Here is a 17,012-nt window from a genome sequence, read left to right on the forward strand (position 1 = left end):
CTTCAAAACATATTTTGATGTTTGTGTTGTTTGTATGTTTTAACATACAATTCATTACTAGCAATTCTCAGTGTTATATTTTAGAAGCACAGTTGTTATCATGTGGTATTAGGCATTCAGCGGTGTTTCATGAGAAATATTAAGGGTATAATTGGGAAGATTTTAATTCTTAATGCACTGGTTTTTCTTGGGATTGCTGATATGCCACTATATAAAAGAAAGCCTTATTCCTCACATAGGAAAATATTGATGTTATTTTAGCAAAATACCTTATGTTGGAAATTATTTCAGAAGCTATGCTCTTACTGTTTTCCTTAGATTTTTATAATTTTTTGAAAAGTTTTTATTTATTTATGATATGCCTCTTATATAGCCCCTTTTAGTGAGTAATATATTTGAGCAACATGTTTTTAAAATGTTAACACATATCTTTCCAGATATGTGTCTTTTATAGAATTTTTCCACATTTATTTTTTGTGTGAATATTTTCTTGACATATGGTGTTATTTATTTACTTATTATTTTTTTCCAATTACAGTTTAAATTTAATATTATATTAGTTTCAGATGCACAGTGTAGTGGTTAGACATTTATATAATTTACCAAGTGAATCCCCCAATAAGTCTACTACTCAGCTAGCACTGACATACGGTGTTTTTAAAAGAATTGATTCTCTTTCACCAATATTAGGGAAAGGGGTTTATTTTAGAAAAATTGGCTATGTTATTTATTTTAAGTAAATGTCTTTTTTTAAATCCTCACCTGAGGATGTGTTTTTAATTATATTTTTTAGAGAGAAGGGGAGAGGGAGGGAAGGAGGGAAAGAGAGAGAGAGAAACAGAAAGAAACAGAAACATCAGTGTGAGAGAGAAACATCAGTCTGGTTGCCTCCTGTACATGCCCTGATTGGGGATCAAACCTGAAACCTAGGTATGTGCCCTGAGTGGAATCAAACTCACAACCTTTAGGCATACTGGACGATGCTCCAACCAGTTGAGCCACCCGGCTAGGGCCAAAATAGCACTTTTTTGACTGTTAATATGTAATATATATTTGAGAATTTGGAAAATACTGAAATAAAAAAAATAAAAGTTACTCAGAATTTCACCAGAGTTAAGATTTTGGTGTTTCTCCTTTCCACGTATCTACATGTGCCCTCTCTCCATCTCTTCAGAAACAACCACAGAACACCACCACCACCACCACCACCACAACAATCCCAACATAGTTTTGTGTTTAATTAGTGCTTTCTATAGGTGCTGCCTTCTGGGGAAAAATTGTACTGTATTATGCCAATAAACCTTTGCCTTCTGCAAAGAAAAGGCCTGTTTTAGTACATTATTTTGTGTGGTGTGTGTGTGTGTGTGCGCTCAATAGTTGGCATATATAGAAATGTTTGCCATGGCATGTGTTTTTACCTTTCTTGTCATGATATTGGTTACTCAGTTTGTTCTAGTAACTATAGATATTGGTCATTGTTGTTTCTGAAGCTACTCTACCTTACTAATCTGTGGATACCATTCCAGCTTTTCACCCACTCTAGAATTCACTAACGATTATAACCTTTTGCTGGAAATAGCAACTTGTAAGACACAGTCAGGACTAAATGCAGTTTGATTGCTGTTAATGATGTTAATGTACTGTTGTGTCCTTCCTCCAAAAAGAAAGGTGTAGTCTGGCCCTCCTCAGAACCCCATCATTTTCTACCTACTCTGGCTCAGCCCCATATACTTTACCTTTTGAAAGAGGAATTCCTGAGCCTTGCCATCTACTTTAGAATTTGCCAAGTTCTTTGACTTTTTGATGTGGTAGGCTTGCTCATAGCTTTGACACAAAGAAAGTGAAATGGAAAATATGGGAGAGGAGAAAAAATATAGTTGGGGTTTGACTCTACAAATGTATCAAAAATTATATAAAACGGGAAATGGGTATTTAAAAATATGCTCAAGCACATTCAGCTTATGTGTGCTGGAATGTAAGCTCCATGTTCACTGCTGTATAGTGCTTAGTACACAGACCATGTTCAAAATATATTTGTGGAATGAATGAGTAAATTTATCATTGTTTTAATTGTATCAGATTTGAGGCCTACAGTTTTTATTGTTAGTCCTTTGCTTCTTTTCTTGTTTTTACTCAATATAAAATTAAAATCAGATAACACATTAAAATATTTAAAAAATTTTATGTGCGATGTGATACAAATATGATGCTACTGCTGAAGTTGAACTTTAGGCTGGCAAGCAACATTCTTATACAGTAAAAAATGTGTAAGTCAGTTAATTTAAGAAGTTATTAATTCGGCATTGGCAAGGCAGTTTAGGGCAATCATTGATTAATATGTGTAAGTATGGCTGTTGGAGATTTGAGGATCACTTGGTTTTGAATGTGATAGGCTGAATGTATGAATATATAAGAAAAAATAGAAAAATGGGGAAAGACCGCCTACTTTAAGACATTCTGATGTTGATGAAAGTGTTCTTGTGTCAAGCAAATAACAAGATATTAAAGTCCTAGACAAATATAATTCAGTGAGCAATTTGAATCCACCCTATCTAAAGTGAAGGGTTTATTAACATTCAGAGAAGTCTCTTTACGTGTTCCTCCCAGTGTGAGGTTTTGAAAATGTTTGTTAAACCCTTCTTGTTTCATGTTGTTTTCTCCATTCAACCCATGAGTGGCCCAAGAGATTTGGAAGGTCTTCTGTGTTTCAGGCTTACACAGGTGTGAGATGGTATGATGCTTCTTTTGGAACCGAGAAAAACAATGACTTCTGGAAGAGTGTGAGATTTAGAGTACCTCTCCACTTTAGGGGAAGAGTATATGATTTATATATCTATCTAAAGTAGTTACAGGGTGGCTTAATACTAGTAAAATAGATAAGACCATTTCACATTCATTCTGGAACCCTGCAATGCATTTATATCACAGCTGTGTTGGGTAACAACACTGGAAACTCTTTAAACTGTGTTATTGTGTTTGCTTATTGCTGAAACCAGTATTTGCTTCATTCTTTGCCTCAATGTCTAGTCCTCTGAAGTTGAGGGAAGTGAAAAGAGAAATTGATGACTTGGGCTAAAACCTTGTTTGTGTGCGTTGATTGCCAAGGTTTAGATGCCGGCATTATGCTAGTAATTATCTTTGGATTCGTTCATTGCAGTATGGTATATTCTGAGGTCTAGAAACTCTAAATAAATAGAGTTCTTTTGTGAACTTAAATATCTTTATTACTGTGTTTAAATGCCACATGGAAAGAAGTAGCTATAATATATATGTTTAGACTATGCATACACTATATTACAAACTATATATATGCTTAGATTGTATCTATCTGCTAAAGAAAGATGTGATTATGAAAAGTTATAGATTCAAGAATTAGGAGAGAAGGGTATCAAAATGCAGTTAAAGCCTTTGCCTAATGGTACTCCCATTTTTATTCTTTTAGGTAAGCAGAATTTTATATAGTTTCAGTACAGCATTCAAACGTTCTTCCAGACAAGTGTCTGATGTTAAAGACTCAGTTATTCCTACCCCCGACAGTGATGTGTTTACCTTCAGTGTCTCCTTGGAGGTAAAAGAAGATGATGGAAAAGGAAACTTTAGGTGAGGTTATTTGGAAAGAATAAAAATTGTTATTGTGCCTGAAATATGCTATTGGCTAATATAAAGATTCTAGAAACTATACAGTGTTCGTATAAAGCTTCAAAATGCTAAAGAAATATTTGGTGAATGAATATGTTTCACTTTCTCATGCTTTTCAGATATTTTATGTAAGTGATTTTCTTAATATTTAAAAATACTGATATTTATTATAGAAAATTTAATAAAATAATACAGGTAGAGTAAAAACAGCTATAGTCTTGTCAACTAAGACAACACTTAATATTTTATTTATTTCCTTTATTTCTAGGGGGTATTTTTATATATTCATATATATACAAATTTTTCTTTTTAACTTTATGATATAAGAATTTTTCCATTAAAATGTTCTTAAAATTATTTTTAATGCTTACCAATAGTATATTGTGTGGCTTAACCATCATTTATTTAACCCATTCATTCTATTGTGTATTTAGAATGTTTTCTCCAGTTCAAAAATAGGTGGATAATAGGACAATTATATTCTAGTGATCGCCTATGTCCCTTAACTGTGCTTTCAAATCTAACAATAATTGTTAGGTAGGTGTTTTATCTATTTTTTACAGATACAGAAATTGAGTCTTAGGTCAAATAGTCGCTCAAGGTATTTTTCTTTTTTGGATAAGACAACCTATATTTTAGACATTTATTATTTTAATGGTAAGTTTTAAGAATAGTCAGTCCAGCCTAGGTTAGACTGCCACAATCTATATCTCTTTATCCATTTTTTATGTATATTTTCCTGGATATGTCACAGTCATCTCAAATTCTAGATGTTGAAAAGTAAGCTCTTCTTATTTTCTTTTGCCTTGGGTTTCACTATGGTAAAAGAACTCATGACTGCACTTCCAGCTAAACCAGACATGGGACCATCTTTAAAAATAAATTATTAGATCGTATTCCTAAATTTGTTAATTTAAAAACTAAAATTTGAAATATGTCATTTAAAAAATCTTGTTTTTAATCTCTGTTATGTTTTGTTGACTATAAAATTGTAGTTTGTTACTATGTGACAGGAGGAGAGTTTAGTACATTTTAAGAATAAGGGTGTTGTTGCTTCTATACTTTGCTGTCTCATTCTAGCATTGGAATAGATTATTTTATTTTATTGTATTGATAATTCTTTTTTTTTTTTTTTTTTTGTATATTTCAGTCCTGTGCCTAAGGACAGAGATAAATTTTATTTCAAATTAAAACAAGGAATAGAGAAGAAGGTTGTGATTACAGTGCAGCAACTTTCTAACAAAGAATTAGCTATTGAAAGGTAAGCAGCTTGCTCCTAAATGCTTCCAAATCTTATATTGACCTTGGTGTTGTGTTTCTAGAGACATGCTATTAAATCTCAGCTGTATTAGTCATTGTGGCTTTTTACCATATTTAGTTTCTTTATTTAAAATGAGGATGAGGATCATAATGCTTTCGTGCTTAAGTAAGGGAGATGTAACTGGTTCATTGAAATCTCATTGATGGGGCAATAAACATGAAATGGCTTTATGTTTTCAGTAACAACTTCTTCAACTCTGTTTGGTCAAATTCCTTTTTCTTGCTGTTCCTTATTTACATATAAGACAGATACCTTAACTTCTCAGTCATTTTTAAAATTTTATTTATTAATAAACAGTCCATGTAGTTACTGGGCTTTAAAAGATGGATACATATCTTTTAAATATATAAATGTGCACGCACATACATACACACACATACACATATATGTGTGTGGGTGCATTTATATATTTATATTTGGCTATATAAAACAAAATAAAAAACTCTTCTAGGACAGAAGATACTATAAACAAAGTTAATAACAAATGATAGTTCTGGAAAAATATTCATAATATAGATGACAGATGAAGGGTTAACACCTATCATATATATAAATTTTGTAACAATTGGCAGAAGAAAAGGAGAAAAGCGAGCAAGGGTATGAATAGGAAAGCTCTTTACGTGGCCGGCAAACATATATATATATGTAAAGACGTCCCAGTTCACAAATAGACAGGGAAATGTAATTAAGGTAACAGTAAGATGCCCAATTGGTGGAAATAGGATGTAGAGCTGGTGGGGATATGGGCAAAAAGGGTAAAGTGTGTGTACATCTTTTTTTTTTGTACATAGTTTTTGAAAAGCAATCTGGCAACATCTATGAAGGATAAAAAATACCTATAATGAGACACATGGGTCCCATTCTAGAGAGTGTATACCACTAAGAACATTTTTGAAGGATATTTATTATAGCATTTTTATAGTGGCAAAAAACTGGAAATAAAAACAAATACCTATTCACTTGGCTTGGAGGAGTGGGAGATACTGATGGTGATTACAGAGAAAGAAAAAAGCCTCTTTATCAAGTCTGTTGTATACTACGACCACTTCTTCATTCATTCTCTAGACTGGGATGAAGGTGAGGGCCAGTTAAGGTTCTGGTTGATGGCATCATGGCAGCCTCTGTCCCAATGGCGTCTAGGAGAAGGTGTCTGTCCCCCAGTTATCTGTAGCTTTCTTTAGAGTGTCAGATATTTAGTGCCACTTTCTTCCCATCTTTGGATCCTACTGCTGGTCTCCAAATAACAGGAAACGTTCTGTTCAGCATCTTGGTAGAGTGAAAACAAATAATAAAAACCCTATTTCATCAATTTTAAGAGGCACATGTTTTCATGTTTAACATCTCAGAAATTGTGGTGTGTTTAACAATTGATGGCATCTTATAATTATAGTTGTCATGGTTTTTCCCTTAGTGGTATAAAAAATAATTGTGAGCTTTAAAATTGATGGCTTCTTAAAATGGATGTAAAATAGCTGAAGATAAAGGTATTGTTGCTTTTGAATATTTTAGTCCTAAGCCACAGGAGCTGAGGTGGAGAGTGCTTCCAATTGAGATGATTTTGAGTCCCTGTAACTGCTCTGTTGAGTCCACATGTTCTAATCATTGGGCAGCAGGGGATGGAACATTAAGGACACAATGGGCTATAGTGAAAGAACCACTTTATCTATTCTTTTATACATGTCATCATTTCAGTTCTGATTTTAACAAATGTGAGTAAACCATTTTGACCACTAAAAAAAAAAGAATGATGAGATTTAAGACTTTTTTTTATTAGCAGTAGGTATAGCAATGTTTCAGTCTTTTTATTTGGAAGTAATTGCAAACTCACAGAAGAGAAAAAATAAAACTTGTGCAGAGAACACTTGTATGGTCTTTACTCAGAATCACCTATTGGTCATATTTAGCTCATTTGCTTTGCACCCACTTTCTCAGTCTCTCAAATTCTTGATTCCTGTTTCTCTGTCCCTGTCTCTCAGTGTTTCTTTCCCCACCTACACACACACTCTCTCTCTCTTTCTCTCTCACACACACACACTTCTGAATAATTTTAGAGTAAGTTCCATACCTCATGGTGTTTTATCCTTATATACTTCCTTAGGAAATGAGTATCTCTTATATAACCACATTATATGTATCAATTCAGTAAATTTAGCATTCATGCAGTACTTTTTATCTGACCTGCCATTTGTCTACAGTTTTGTTAGTTAATCCCATACCATCCTTTCCTCTTCCAGGTCAGGATTCACGGGATGGGTCAGGTGTTGCATTTAGTTGCTATACGTGTTTAGCTTTTTTAAATCTGGAAACATTTTCACAAGCCTTTCTCTGTTTGCATTCCTTTCCCTTCTTTTTACTACAACTATAACTCATTTTGGGGTAATCTAACGTTTCCTTGTGATTAGATGATTAGATTAAGGCTATTATTGCTGCACAGGTGGTGTTTCCTTCTCAGGGTCGCACATCTGGAGGTGCTTGATACCCGCCTGTCCCTCACTGGTGATGTTAGCTTTGATTACCGAGTCAGGATGTCTGATTTCTCCTTTTTCCCCATTCCCTTGCCACTAGTAAGCAGTCTGTGGGAGACCCATGAAAATATCCTGCTTCTCATCAAAATTTCCTCCTTTATTCACTTATGATTCTTGTCTGATCCATTTTTTACTATGATAAATGTCCCCCCACCCCCATAGTAGTTTATAATTCACTACAGTGCTTAATTATTTTGGTGCTCAGATGGTCCCAGAATGTGCCAGTGGGAGCTCTGCCCCCAGTGCTTGCTTTCTGGCATAACAGAAGGCAGCTTTTCATTTGTCAAGTCTGAAGTAACACAGGCCAAGAAGTATTAGGTGTTGAGTAATTTAACTTTTAGTAATTACTTAAAAATCTTGGAGTTTTTATGATTAAGTGGCTTATTATGCCTCTACTCTAGAGGCCTATACTCTGCTTGTATATAGGGTGCAGGCCTTCCTTTTTGCTATGAGAAGCTCCCATTTGATCTTAAATGTAGAAACCTTGATGACTAAAGATGAAATCATTGAATGATCAATAATAACATTTTCTTGGTTAACTTAAACATTTACACACACATTTAGACTATATTATACAAAATAATTAACTTAAGAATGTTGGTTTTAGTCCACTCTCATATTCCTGAGGCAACTGTGTTCAGAATCTCTTCAATAACCTTGGATATCAGTGTCTTCATTATCACTTCATCTACTTTTTGAATAATTTTAAGGCATATTTCAGAGCACATTATCTGAGCTTCTGCCTAAGTTGAGGTAAAATACTTTTTGAATCAGAATATATTGCTATCATTAGAAATTTTACCTAAGCCCAAGCACCCACTTGCATAATATCAGGGTAGTTAAAAATCATCCCATATATAGCCACTTACTATATTGCTTTTATTTTAATATAATTAATCTTGATGATAATATCTAACAACTGTGGGTTCATCTATCCTGCAATAATTACTAAATTCATGTTAAGTTTCTTTGCTTCCTCTGTAAACATCTAGAATTGACTGAGATTGCTTAAGGCTATTGGTCTTCCTTAAATAATACTTTGCTCAACCTAACAGGCAGAATTTCCTGTGATGTGGGATATTTTGCAAATACTTGCCTTCTGTTGGTTATATGTGGTATTTAATGTGTTTAAATCACAAAATGTTAAGTGGTAGAATTTAAGGTAATCCAGTAGGTGGCAATCTTGTCAAGAGAATTCTTAACACCACTGAATCATAAATATTGATGCTGACAGTTACTTGTAGCATAAAGTCATTGATATGAAAGAAAATCCTTCAGATTTCATAATTTTTGTCTTATCCTTTAAAATAAAAAATAATTTATTGTTTTTAAAAACAACTTTTCTTATGTAACATTTCCCATAGACACAAAAGTAGAATGAATAACATATTGAACCCCAGTGTATCCCCATCACCCTCTCCAAATGTGAATTTTCAATATTTTGTTTTTTTAAATATTAATTTTTATTATGATTGAAGCCGTTTGTCTGCATTCAAGGGTTCCAGCTTTCCTCATAGGTAGATATTTGACAAACTATAGTGTGAGAATCTGCCTTGATCCCTTTGAAGGCAAATACTGTATATAATTTATCCCACAATCTTTTACATCTAGCACAGTGCTAGGAACTCAGCTTTGTAGTTAGCTACTTAATCCTCACTTAGCACTTTTTCTGTGCTGAGCACTATTCTAGGTGCTATCTATGAGGTATAGGTACTGTTACCTTTATTGTACAGTTGAGGAAACAGAGGCACAGAGAGGTTAAATAACTTGCCCAAGGCCATACAATTAAATAGAGTACATCTGATACCAGAATATAGGTTCTTTCTCTCTACTGTCTTTTTTTTTTTTAAGGAAGATATAATTCTTTTTTAAAAAATGTTTTTACTGATTTTAGAGAGAGAGGAAGTGAGAAGGAGAGAGAGAAAGAAACATCCACGTGAAAGAGAAACATCAGTCAGTTGCCTCCCGTACGTGCCCCAGCTGGGGATGGAACTTGCAACCTGGGTATGTGCTCTGACCTGGAATTGAACCTGCAACCCTTCTGTGCACAGGACAATGCTCAACCAACTGAGTCACACTGGTCAGGGCGTAGAAGTAATTTTTTTATTGTGTTATGTATATTCACATATAACACTGTAAATTCAGGGTGTACAACATATTGATTAATATATTTATTTATTGTAATATGATTGCCACTGTAGTGATAGTTAGCACCTCTGTTACATCACATAATTATCATTTTTTGTGTGTGGTTGGAATAATTAAGATACAGTCTCTTAGTAAGTTTGAGTATGCTACAGTATTGTCTACATTCACTATCCTGTGCATTAGACCTCTATTACTTATTTACTACTAGTTATGAATTTGTGCCCTTAAACATCTCTTCTATTCCCCCACTGTCACTTAGCATAGTGTCTTTAAGGTTCATTTATGTTGTTGTAAGTGGCAGGATTTTCTTATTTATCATGGCTGAATAATATTCCATTTGTGTGTGTTGTTTGTGTGACATCTCCTTTATCCATTCATTGGTGGGTGCTTCAGCTGTTTTTATATTTTGTCTATTGTGAATAATGCTGCAATAAACATGGGAGTGCATATATCTGATAACTCTTTGATATCCTGTTTTCATTTCCTTTTGGTATATACCCAGAAGTGGTATTGCTGGACTATATAGTAGAGCTAATTTTAATTTTTTTTCAGGAACCTTCATCTTTTCCATAATGGTGAACCAATTTAGATTCTTAATTTACATGAAGAAAATAATTTCTTATTTATTGGTTTAGGAAATTGTGATTTCTAACCTGGCTGCTAAGTAATTAGAAGAGATGGAGTATTTTAATTATATCCTATACTGATAATCAATTTATTGTCTCTTGGTTCCAAATCTACCCTCTTACTCTGTCTGCATTAGTGAAGCTTTGCCCCTTTCTTCTTTGCAAGCAAGCACAATATTAAATTGTGCCAGTAGAGGGTGCTGGAGAGACACTGCAGGAGGACGGGACTTCTCTTCCTGGTTCTGGTGTGATTGTTTCTGCAAGATTCTGGGACATTCAGTGGTGCTGTGCTCCAGCTGGGCACCCAGTGCACCCTCTCCCTCTTTGAGCTCACAGTCTTGGAACTGACTCAGTGAGACGTTCCTTGTAGCCTTCCAGACACAAACAATGTGGGCTCCAGGGCTCGCACCACTCTGCCAGTGAGCTGGCTCTAGGAGCGCTGATTTCCATTGTTCGCCTGCCTGCCCACCTTAGCTGCCTGCACCTGGAGGGCTGTTTCTTGCTTGTCTGTGGCACAGCTTTGCCTGGGCAGTCCAGTAAACTTCTTTGACTTCCACTTGGTTGCAGTCATAACCTCTCCAGTGAGATCTGAATACCAGCTTTAGGGAGAGGACCCTCCTTCGAGTGTGCTGTTCCTTGGGGCTTTCCCTTAGCCTTACGGTATTCTTTAGAATTTTTTTTCTAGTTACTCTATTACATTTAAGAATTCTTTATAGTACATTTACCCTGTTCAAATTATTATATGTTTTCTCTCCTAATTGGGCCTAGACTGACAGTATCTAATTAAATTAGCATCTAATTGCCCTGGCCAGTGTTGCTTAGTGGATGGAGTGTCGGCCCGAGCACTGAAGGGCCGCAGGTTCGATTCCCAGTTTGGGGCATGTACTTGGGTTGTAGGTTCAATCCCCGACCCTGGTATATCTCACATTGATTTTTTTTTTTCTCTCTTTCTCTTCTCCCTCCCTTCCACTCTCTCTCAAAATGGACTGAAAAAACATCCTCAGGTGAGCATTAAGAACAAACAAACAAACAGAAAACAGTCATGGGCATAAATACAACTATATACTGAGTGTTTGTAGCAAATCATCAACTGGAGTGGCCTTAGGACTCCAACACAAGAGCATTTTGTTATGACTAGTTTTTCATGCAGGAGTCACATTTAAAATCACTATTTCTGTGTGTGTGTGTGTGTGTGTGTGTACCTTTTATTGGTTTGCTTAATGGAAGGTCTTCATGAAAACATAGGACAGCTTTTTTGGACCTTGTCTTCAGAGGAGCAGTAGCATTTGTGAGATGAGGTTATGAGCATGTAAAATAAATATATATTTGGGTTTATACCTTTGCAAACTCATTAAGTGAGAGTGTGTTTGGACATCCAGAAGTAATCTTTTCTTGATTCACTTAAAGTAAAACCTCCTCCACACTCATGTATTCCATTTCCCTTCCTAGCCCCCATCAATAATAGTAAGAGGGTACCCAGACCCCCACATTCCTCTGGTAATACTGCCCCTCCCTTTACTTGTATACTGAAGCTGTCCAAAACTGGAGTGAAGCAGGGTACTCCAGATCTCTGCATGCTCTTGCTAAGGTCCTTTTTCCCAGCTTCACTGAAATAATCTATTTTGCCTGTTTTCTTAGGCCTTATAAGAAGCCCGTGACTCCTGGGTTTTCCATTAATACTCAGATTCTAATCCCCACATGGCTCTGTATATCCGCCCCCATTTGACACCCATCTTCCGCCTTGGCCCAATTTTCTAAACCATTCCATTCTACACTCCAGAACTCATAGCTCATCATCAGCACAATTCCTTTTCTCCACCGTGCTTCTGAATGTCACTTTTACTTTATAGGACCTGGCTTTCGCCTGAGTCCACTGCTGCCCTTAAACAGCACTTTCAGGTGATGGCTGTTTCCCACTGCCTGTACCTCTGGCCTGGAGGTGTGTAAGCATCTTTCTTGCGTGCCTTTGCTTCTTAAAAATTCCCAGCTTCAAAATCCATGCTCTTGGGTTTTCCTGTCTTCTCACCTCTCTCGTTGCAGTTATCTACAAATCCTTGGGATTCCCTGAAGATTTAGCTCCTGGCTTACTGCCGCTCTCTAGTTGTTAGGCTTATCTTAATTTTGGGCAGTTTTAACATCTGTGTAGATGATTTTTCTAATAGTCTAGCTTCTTAGTTTCTTGATCTCTGCTTGTCCCAAGATCTTGCCCTCTTCCCTACCTCAGCCGCCTACTTCTGTGGTCATGCTCTAGAATTTGTCATTACCAGTATTTAAAGGTCACAGAAAAGTCATATTTTCCCCCATGGATTATAAGATCACTTTTGCAGAGTTCCAGTTTGTAAGGTTATCGTGTTCCACACTACTGTGCATAGTGAGGAAGCCTGTATGTCTTTCTCTCCTTGATTCCTTCAGTAAGGCAAAAACAACCCCAACAATTTTATGTAGGAGACTTTTCTAACTATGTTTTGCTTTAAATTCTTTAGATTGAAACTAACTGGGATTCCAATTTTTATGAAATTATTTGGAGTTTTTATACATTGTTCTAAAAAACTATGATTGAGTTATAGCTTTTCTTGTTTGTAGTTCTGTTTGCCTCTTCTGTCATTTTTAATAATAAAAGTTTGGTCTAGTAAGATGCCTGCCTCCTTTTCTGTTTCTTTCCTCTCTTATTTTTTAATCCATAGTGTTCATGGAGGTATATAGAACCCTAATGATTTGGGGGATAAAAAGCAAAATTAAAAAAAAAATTAGTTTCCTATTGTAGTACATTAACATATCTTTATTTTTCTCACTTATTTTTCCACTGTTAAGTTTAAAGCTGTGCTACTGAGTTTTTGGTTTTGGTATGGGTGCTAACTTGGTGTTAAAAGCTCTTTAAAACTCTGTTTTGAGTAAAAACTCGCTAGGTATTATGGAAGGCTGAACTTTCTCTTTGTATTAACAGTGATAATTGTAATAATAATTTATAATTGGCACGGCTCTGTAGTTTGCAGTGTGCATCCACCATGAGTTTTTTCATTTCAACTTTACATTAACATAGTGAACAGGTAATAATGGTATCAGAAATGTGGTGAGACTTTGAAGTGTGTGACTTGCCCAGGATCACAGAGAATTTATAATCTGTTCTACCGATAGGCGAGGGGGGCCGCCAGAGTATAATGTGTAAAAGACCATGCGGTTTTGGAGTTACAGACAGGGGCTTGAATACTACTAGTGTTATGACTTAATAGGTGTGTGGTTTGGGCAAATCAGTTCTACTTTTTGAAAACCAGCTTTATTATTAGGTTATTAGAAGGTTGTTTTGAAATATAAATGTAACAATATAGTAATGTCTGACTTACAGTTAAGACATTCAATGAACAGTAGCTGGCATAATTAATCTGATTATATCATCTTATTCTCAGAAGTGTTGATTTCGAATTTTGGTCAGGTCAGCTACTTACTATACTGTAAATAATGTTGGGTCTCCACTTGCTTGTTAACATTCTACACTTAGCAGCTATCAGAGAACTCACCATATCAGGCTGGAATTGCCTGTTTACTTATTTTCGTCCCCTACTAGCCTGTGAGCTCCTTGAGAAAATAGGTGTGATAGCAACTTGCTTTCTACATTATTTATAGAGTTAATAAGTGAAGGTTGAATGCTTTGAACTCCCCAGTGAAACACTTAATATTTGCCTTAGGTGTTTGTAGTAATAATAATATCTATCTAATTACTGACACATTATTCCTAATAGACTCTGCTCTCCCCATAGGAAACTCATGTGCTTTAATGAAGTATAATTTTGGAAATGACTAATACAGCTTGATAGAAAAAAATTTGTGCAGATTTAGTGCTGGAAGAACTCTTAGAGTGTATCTATTACACTTCTCCCACTTTCTAAAAGACGAAGCAGAGGCCCAAGGGGGTTGGGTCTTTCTGTAAGGTCACACTGCTAGTTGGTGGCACAATTTTTTTCTTATAACCAAGAAAAAGAACAGTGTATCAAAGATCATCAAAATAAGGTAATATGTGTTGCTATCTAAGGAATACCTAAACTTCCAAGACTCCTTTTACAATAGAGCTTAATATAGGAATATCATATTAAAGAAATATAAAATTGTACCATTTACCTGCAAGTGCTAGACAGACAAAATAATATGATTTCAAATTTTTGAAAAGAGCAAAAGAAAGATATGGAGGATGCTTACTAAACTGTTAGCATTGGTTTCTAAGGGGGCTGAGAGAGAGAAGGGAGAATTAATTTTTTCCTGTATATTTTGGAATTCATTAACTTTTTACAATGAGTATATAATAGTTTTATAACTTAAAAACCCTATAATATAGGGAATTGTTCTTTACAAAATCCATGATTGATGAAAGCTGAAGCAAAATATGCAGTAGTTTCTTCTTATCCTCAGTTTTCCTTTCTGTGGTTTCAGTTACCTGTGGTCAACAGTGCTCTGGAAATATCAAATGGAAAATTCTAGAAATAAACATTTTATAAGTTTTAAATTATGTGCTGTTTTGAGTAACATGACAAAATCAGGCCATATACTTTCCCTGCCTGTTAGTCACTTAGGTGCCATCTTGGTTTTCGGATCTTCTGTTGAGATATTGCAGTGCTTGTGTTCAAGTCATCCATTATTGTTTTACTTAATAATGGCTCCAAAGCACAAGAGTAATGATGTTGACAATTCGGATATGCCAGAGAGAAGCCTTAAGGTGCATCCTTTAAGTGAAAAGGTATGCACGTACAGGATAAACAATATATATAGGGTTTGGCACTATCCGTGGTTTCAGGTATACACTGGGCGTCCTAGAATGAATCCTCAGTGGATAAGGGGGGACTGCTATGTATGGAATTTGAGACAAACCTTCTGTCTTTGTTGACCTGACTTTTTAGTTGGGGGACCAAATGTCATATTGAAAAGAATTAACTTTTATTTTTGCTTATCAAAAATTTAAGGCAACAGTAGGGGAAGTAGGGCAGTGCATTGCATAATTAATTAACATTTAATTTATACAGACAGTGTTTATTATAGTAGTTCATAGGAGAGAGATCAAATAATGATCATATTACAATTATGACTATTAGAGTATAATTTTCTCTATATAAGATTATATTTTGTTCAGTGATGCAATAACATGCTTGGAAAGTTATCCTCAGAGCTTTTTGACTTTATCTTCGTTATGTACTTGATTGTTTTCGGATGCCAAAGGGAGCCCTGAGCAAAATATCCTAAAGTACTCACAGGAAATGTATATTGTTTTTCTACTTACTGAGCTGATATTTGGATGGATCAATCACTTACCTTGTTCATGGGGGAAAAAATGGCCAGTGCTACTAGAAAAGTAAACCTTTGGGAAACAGCAAGGATCATATTAAACATTGATTGGTTAGCTGCCACTATTTTAAAATTTGAAAAACCTCATATTTAATTGATTTACATTCTCTACTCCCGTATAAAGTGCTCCATAGCATATTTTTAAATTTTGGAAAGCTGCAATAAAAACACTCTAGTAAGTGTGTGTATGCATTGTTGGCAGAAGGACACTGTGGACAGATCACATTCCCTCTCGAGTAACAAGACCTGTGGAATAGCCACATGAATTTGAGTATATCGTTTAACCTCTCAGGACTTTACCTTTATTCCCTATAAAGCAGAATTAACAATAATATCCTTACAAATAAAAAATAATAGATTTAGCTGAGTTTTGGAGCTTATGAAAAACCTTTACAAATAAAGGGGTAGTGTCTGTGGGATTTCCAACACTTCTCTAGAGACAGGAATCATGGAATAAAGTAAATGATTAATAGTATATAGTACATTGGATAATATTTTCACTAATAGTACTTTTAGTAATGTGCTTCATATAACTTTTTTTCCCCCTTCAAACTGAGCACATAGTTTTAATAAACTACTCAGTGAACATGACTGGTGAGGGCCAGGGTAATTGTTTCTGTTAATGTAACTTGATGCGAAGGGAGAGCACAGTGTCTTATTTTTTTAAATCTCCTTTTTAATTTAACTGGATTAGATGATCTTGACCTATATATTTGGTATAATTTTAAGGTAAATAAAATCTCATTTCTACCTAGAAACAAATTCATATCTCACGACTATATTCTGTTTCAATCAACAGTTTTGTGGCCATTTTTAAAAAATCACAGTTTCTGATCATTGGTAATCTTTTGCATGCAAAAGTAAAATCTGGGAATTTAGATAACTTATTTCTGTGTGATTTTTATTATGTATCTTAATGAATTCTTATTTGTGCTGTTTCTTTTAAAAAAAGAAAGCTATAAGTACAGAGCTCAGATTGTATAGTTATTATAAAAAGACTTTTGCTCACTGGGCTTCTATATATTCTTGATACCTTATTTTTCCTTTTCCCCCCCAAATTTTCAGATGTTTTGGAATGTTATTAAGCCCAGGTCGAAACGTGAAGAACAGTGACATGCATTTACTGGATATGGTAATGATAACCTTAAACATCTTAACCAAGTATAGATGATAGTTATTTTATATTTTTAAAGTATTTTCTGTTTTAAAATTATGTCATATTGGGAAAATTGTTTCTAACATTCAGCTTTATGATAGTAATAATGAAATTTGAAAACCTACACTTAAAATTACCTATGAGGGAGAGATTGGGGAAAATTTCCACCAAAACATCATATGCAAGTTGAAAGCAAAAGGACAGTGTTATGACAATTCATTTGTTTGGCTTCTTAGGAGGATGTCTTTTCCTTGAGTTAAAAATAGCAA

The 17,012-nt window shown here is 34.9% G+C and overlaps 1 protein-coding gene across 1 annotated transcript in view; it reads left to right on the forward strand.

Annotated features, from left to right (window-relative positions):
- The window catches only part of RABGAP1L (RAB GTPase activating protein 1 like), a 368,977-nt gene that overhangs the window by 48,465 nt on the left and 303,500 nt on the right, over window positions 1-17,012 (forward strand). Inside the window, exons 7-9 of the mRNA XM_087827782.1 lie at window positions 3,443-3,600; window positions 4,790-4,900; window positions 16,653-16,719. Coding sequence (XP_087683908.1) covers window positions 3,443-3,600; window positions 4,790-4,900; window positions 16,653-16,719 — 336 coding nt within the window. The remainder of the gene's footprint in view (window positions 1-3,442; window positions 3,601-4,789; window positions 4,901-16,652; window positions 16,720-17,012) is intronic.

Source organism: Miniopterus natalensis, chromosome 19 (genome assembly GCF_054644295.1).
Source record: "Miniopterus natalensis isolate mMinNat1 chromosome 19, mMinNat1.hap1, whole genome shotgun sequence".
NCBI lineage: Eukaryota > Metazoa > Chordata > Mammalia > Chiroptera > Miniopteridae > Miniopterus > Miniopterus natalensis.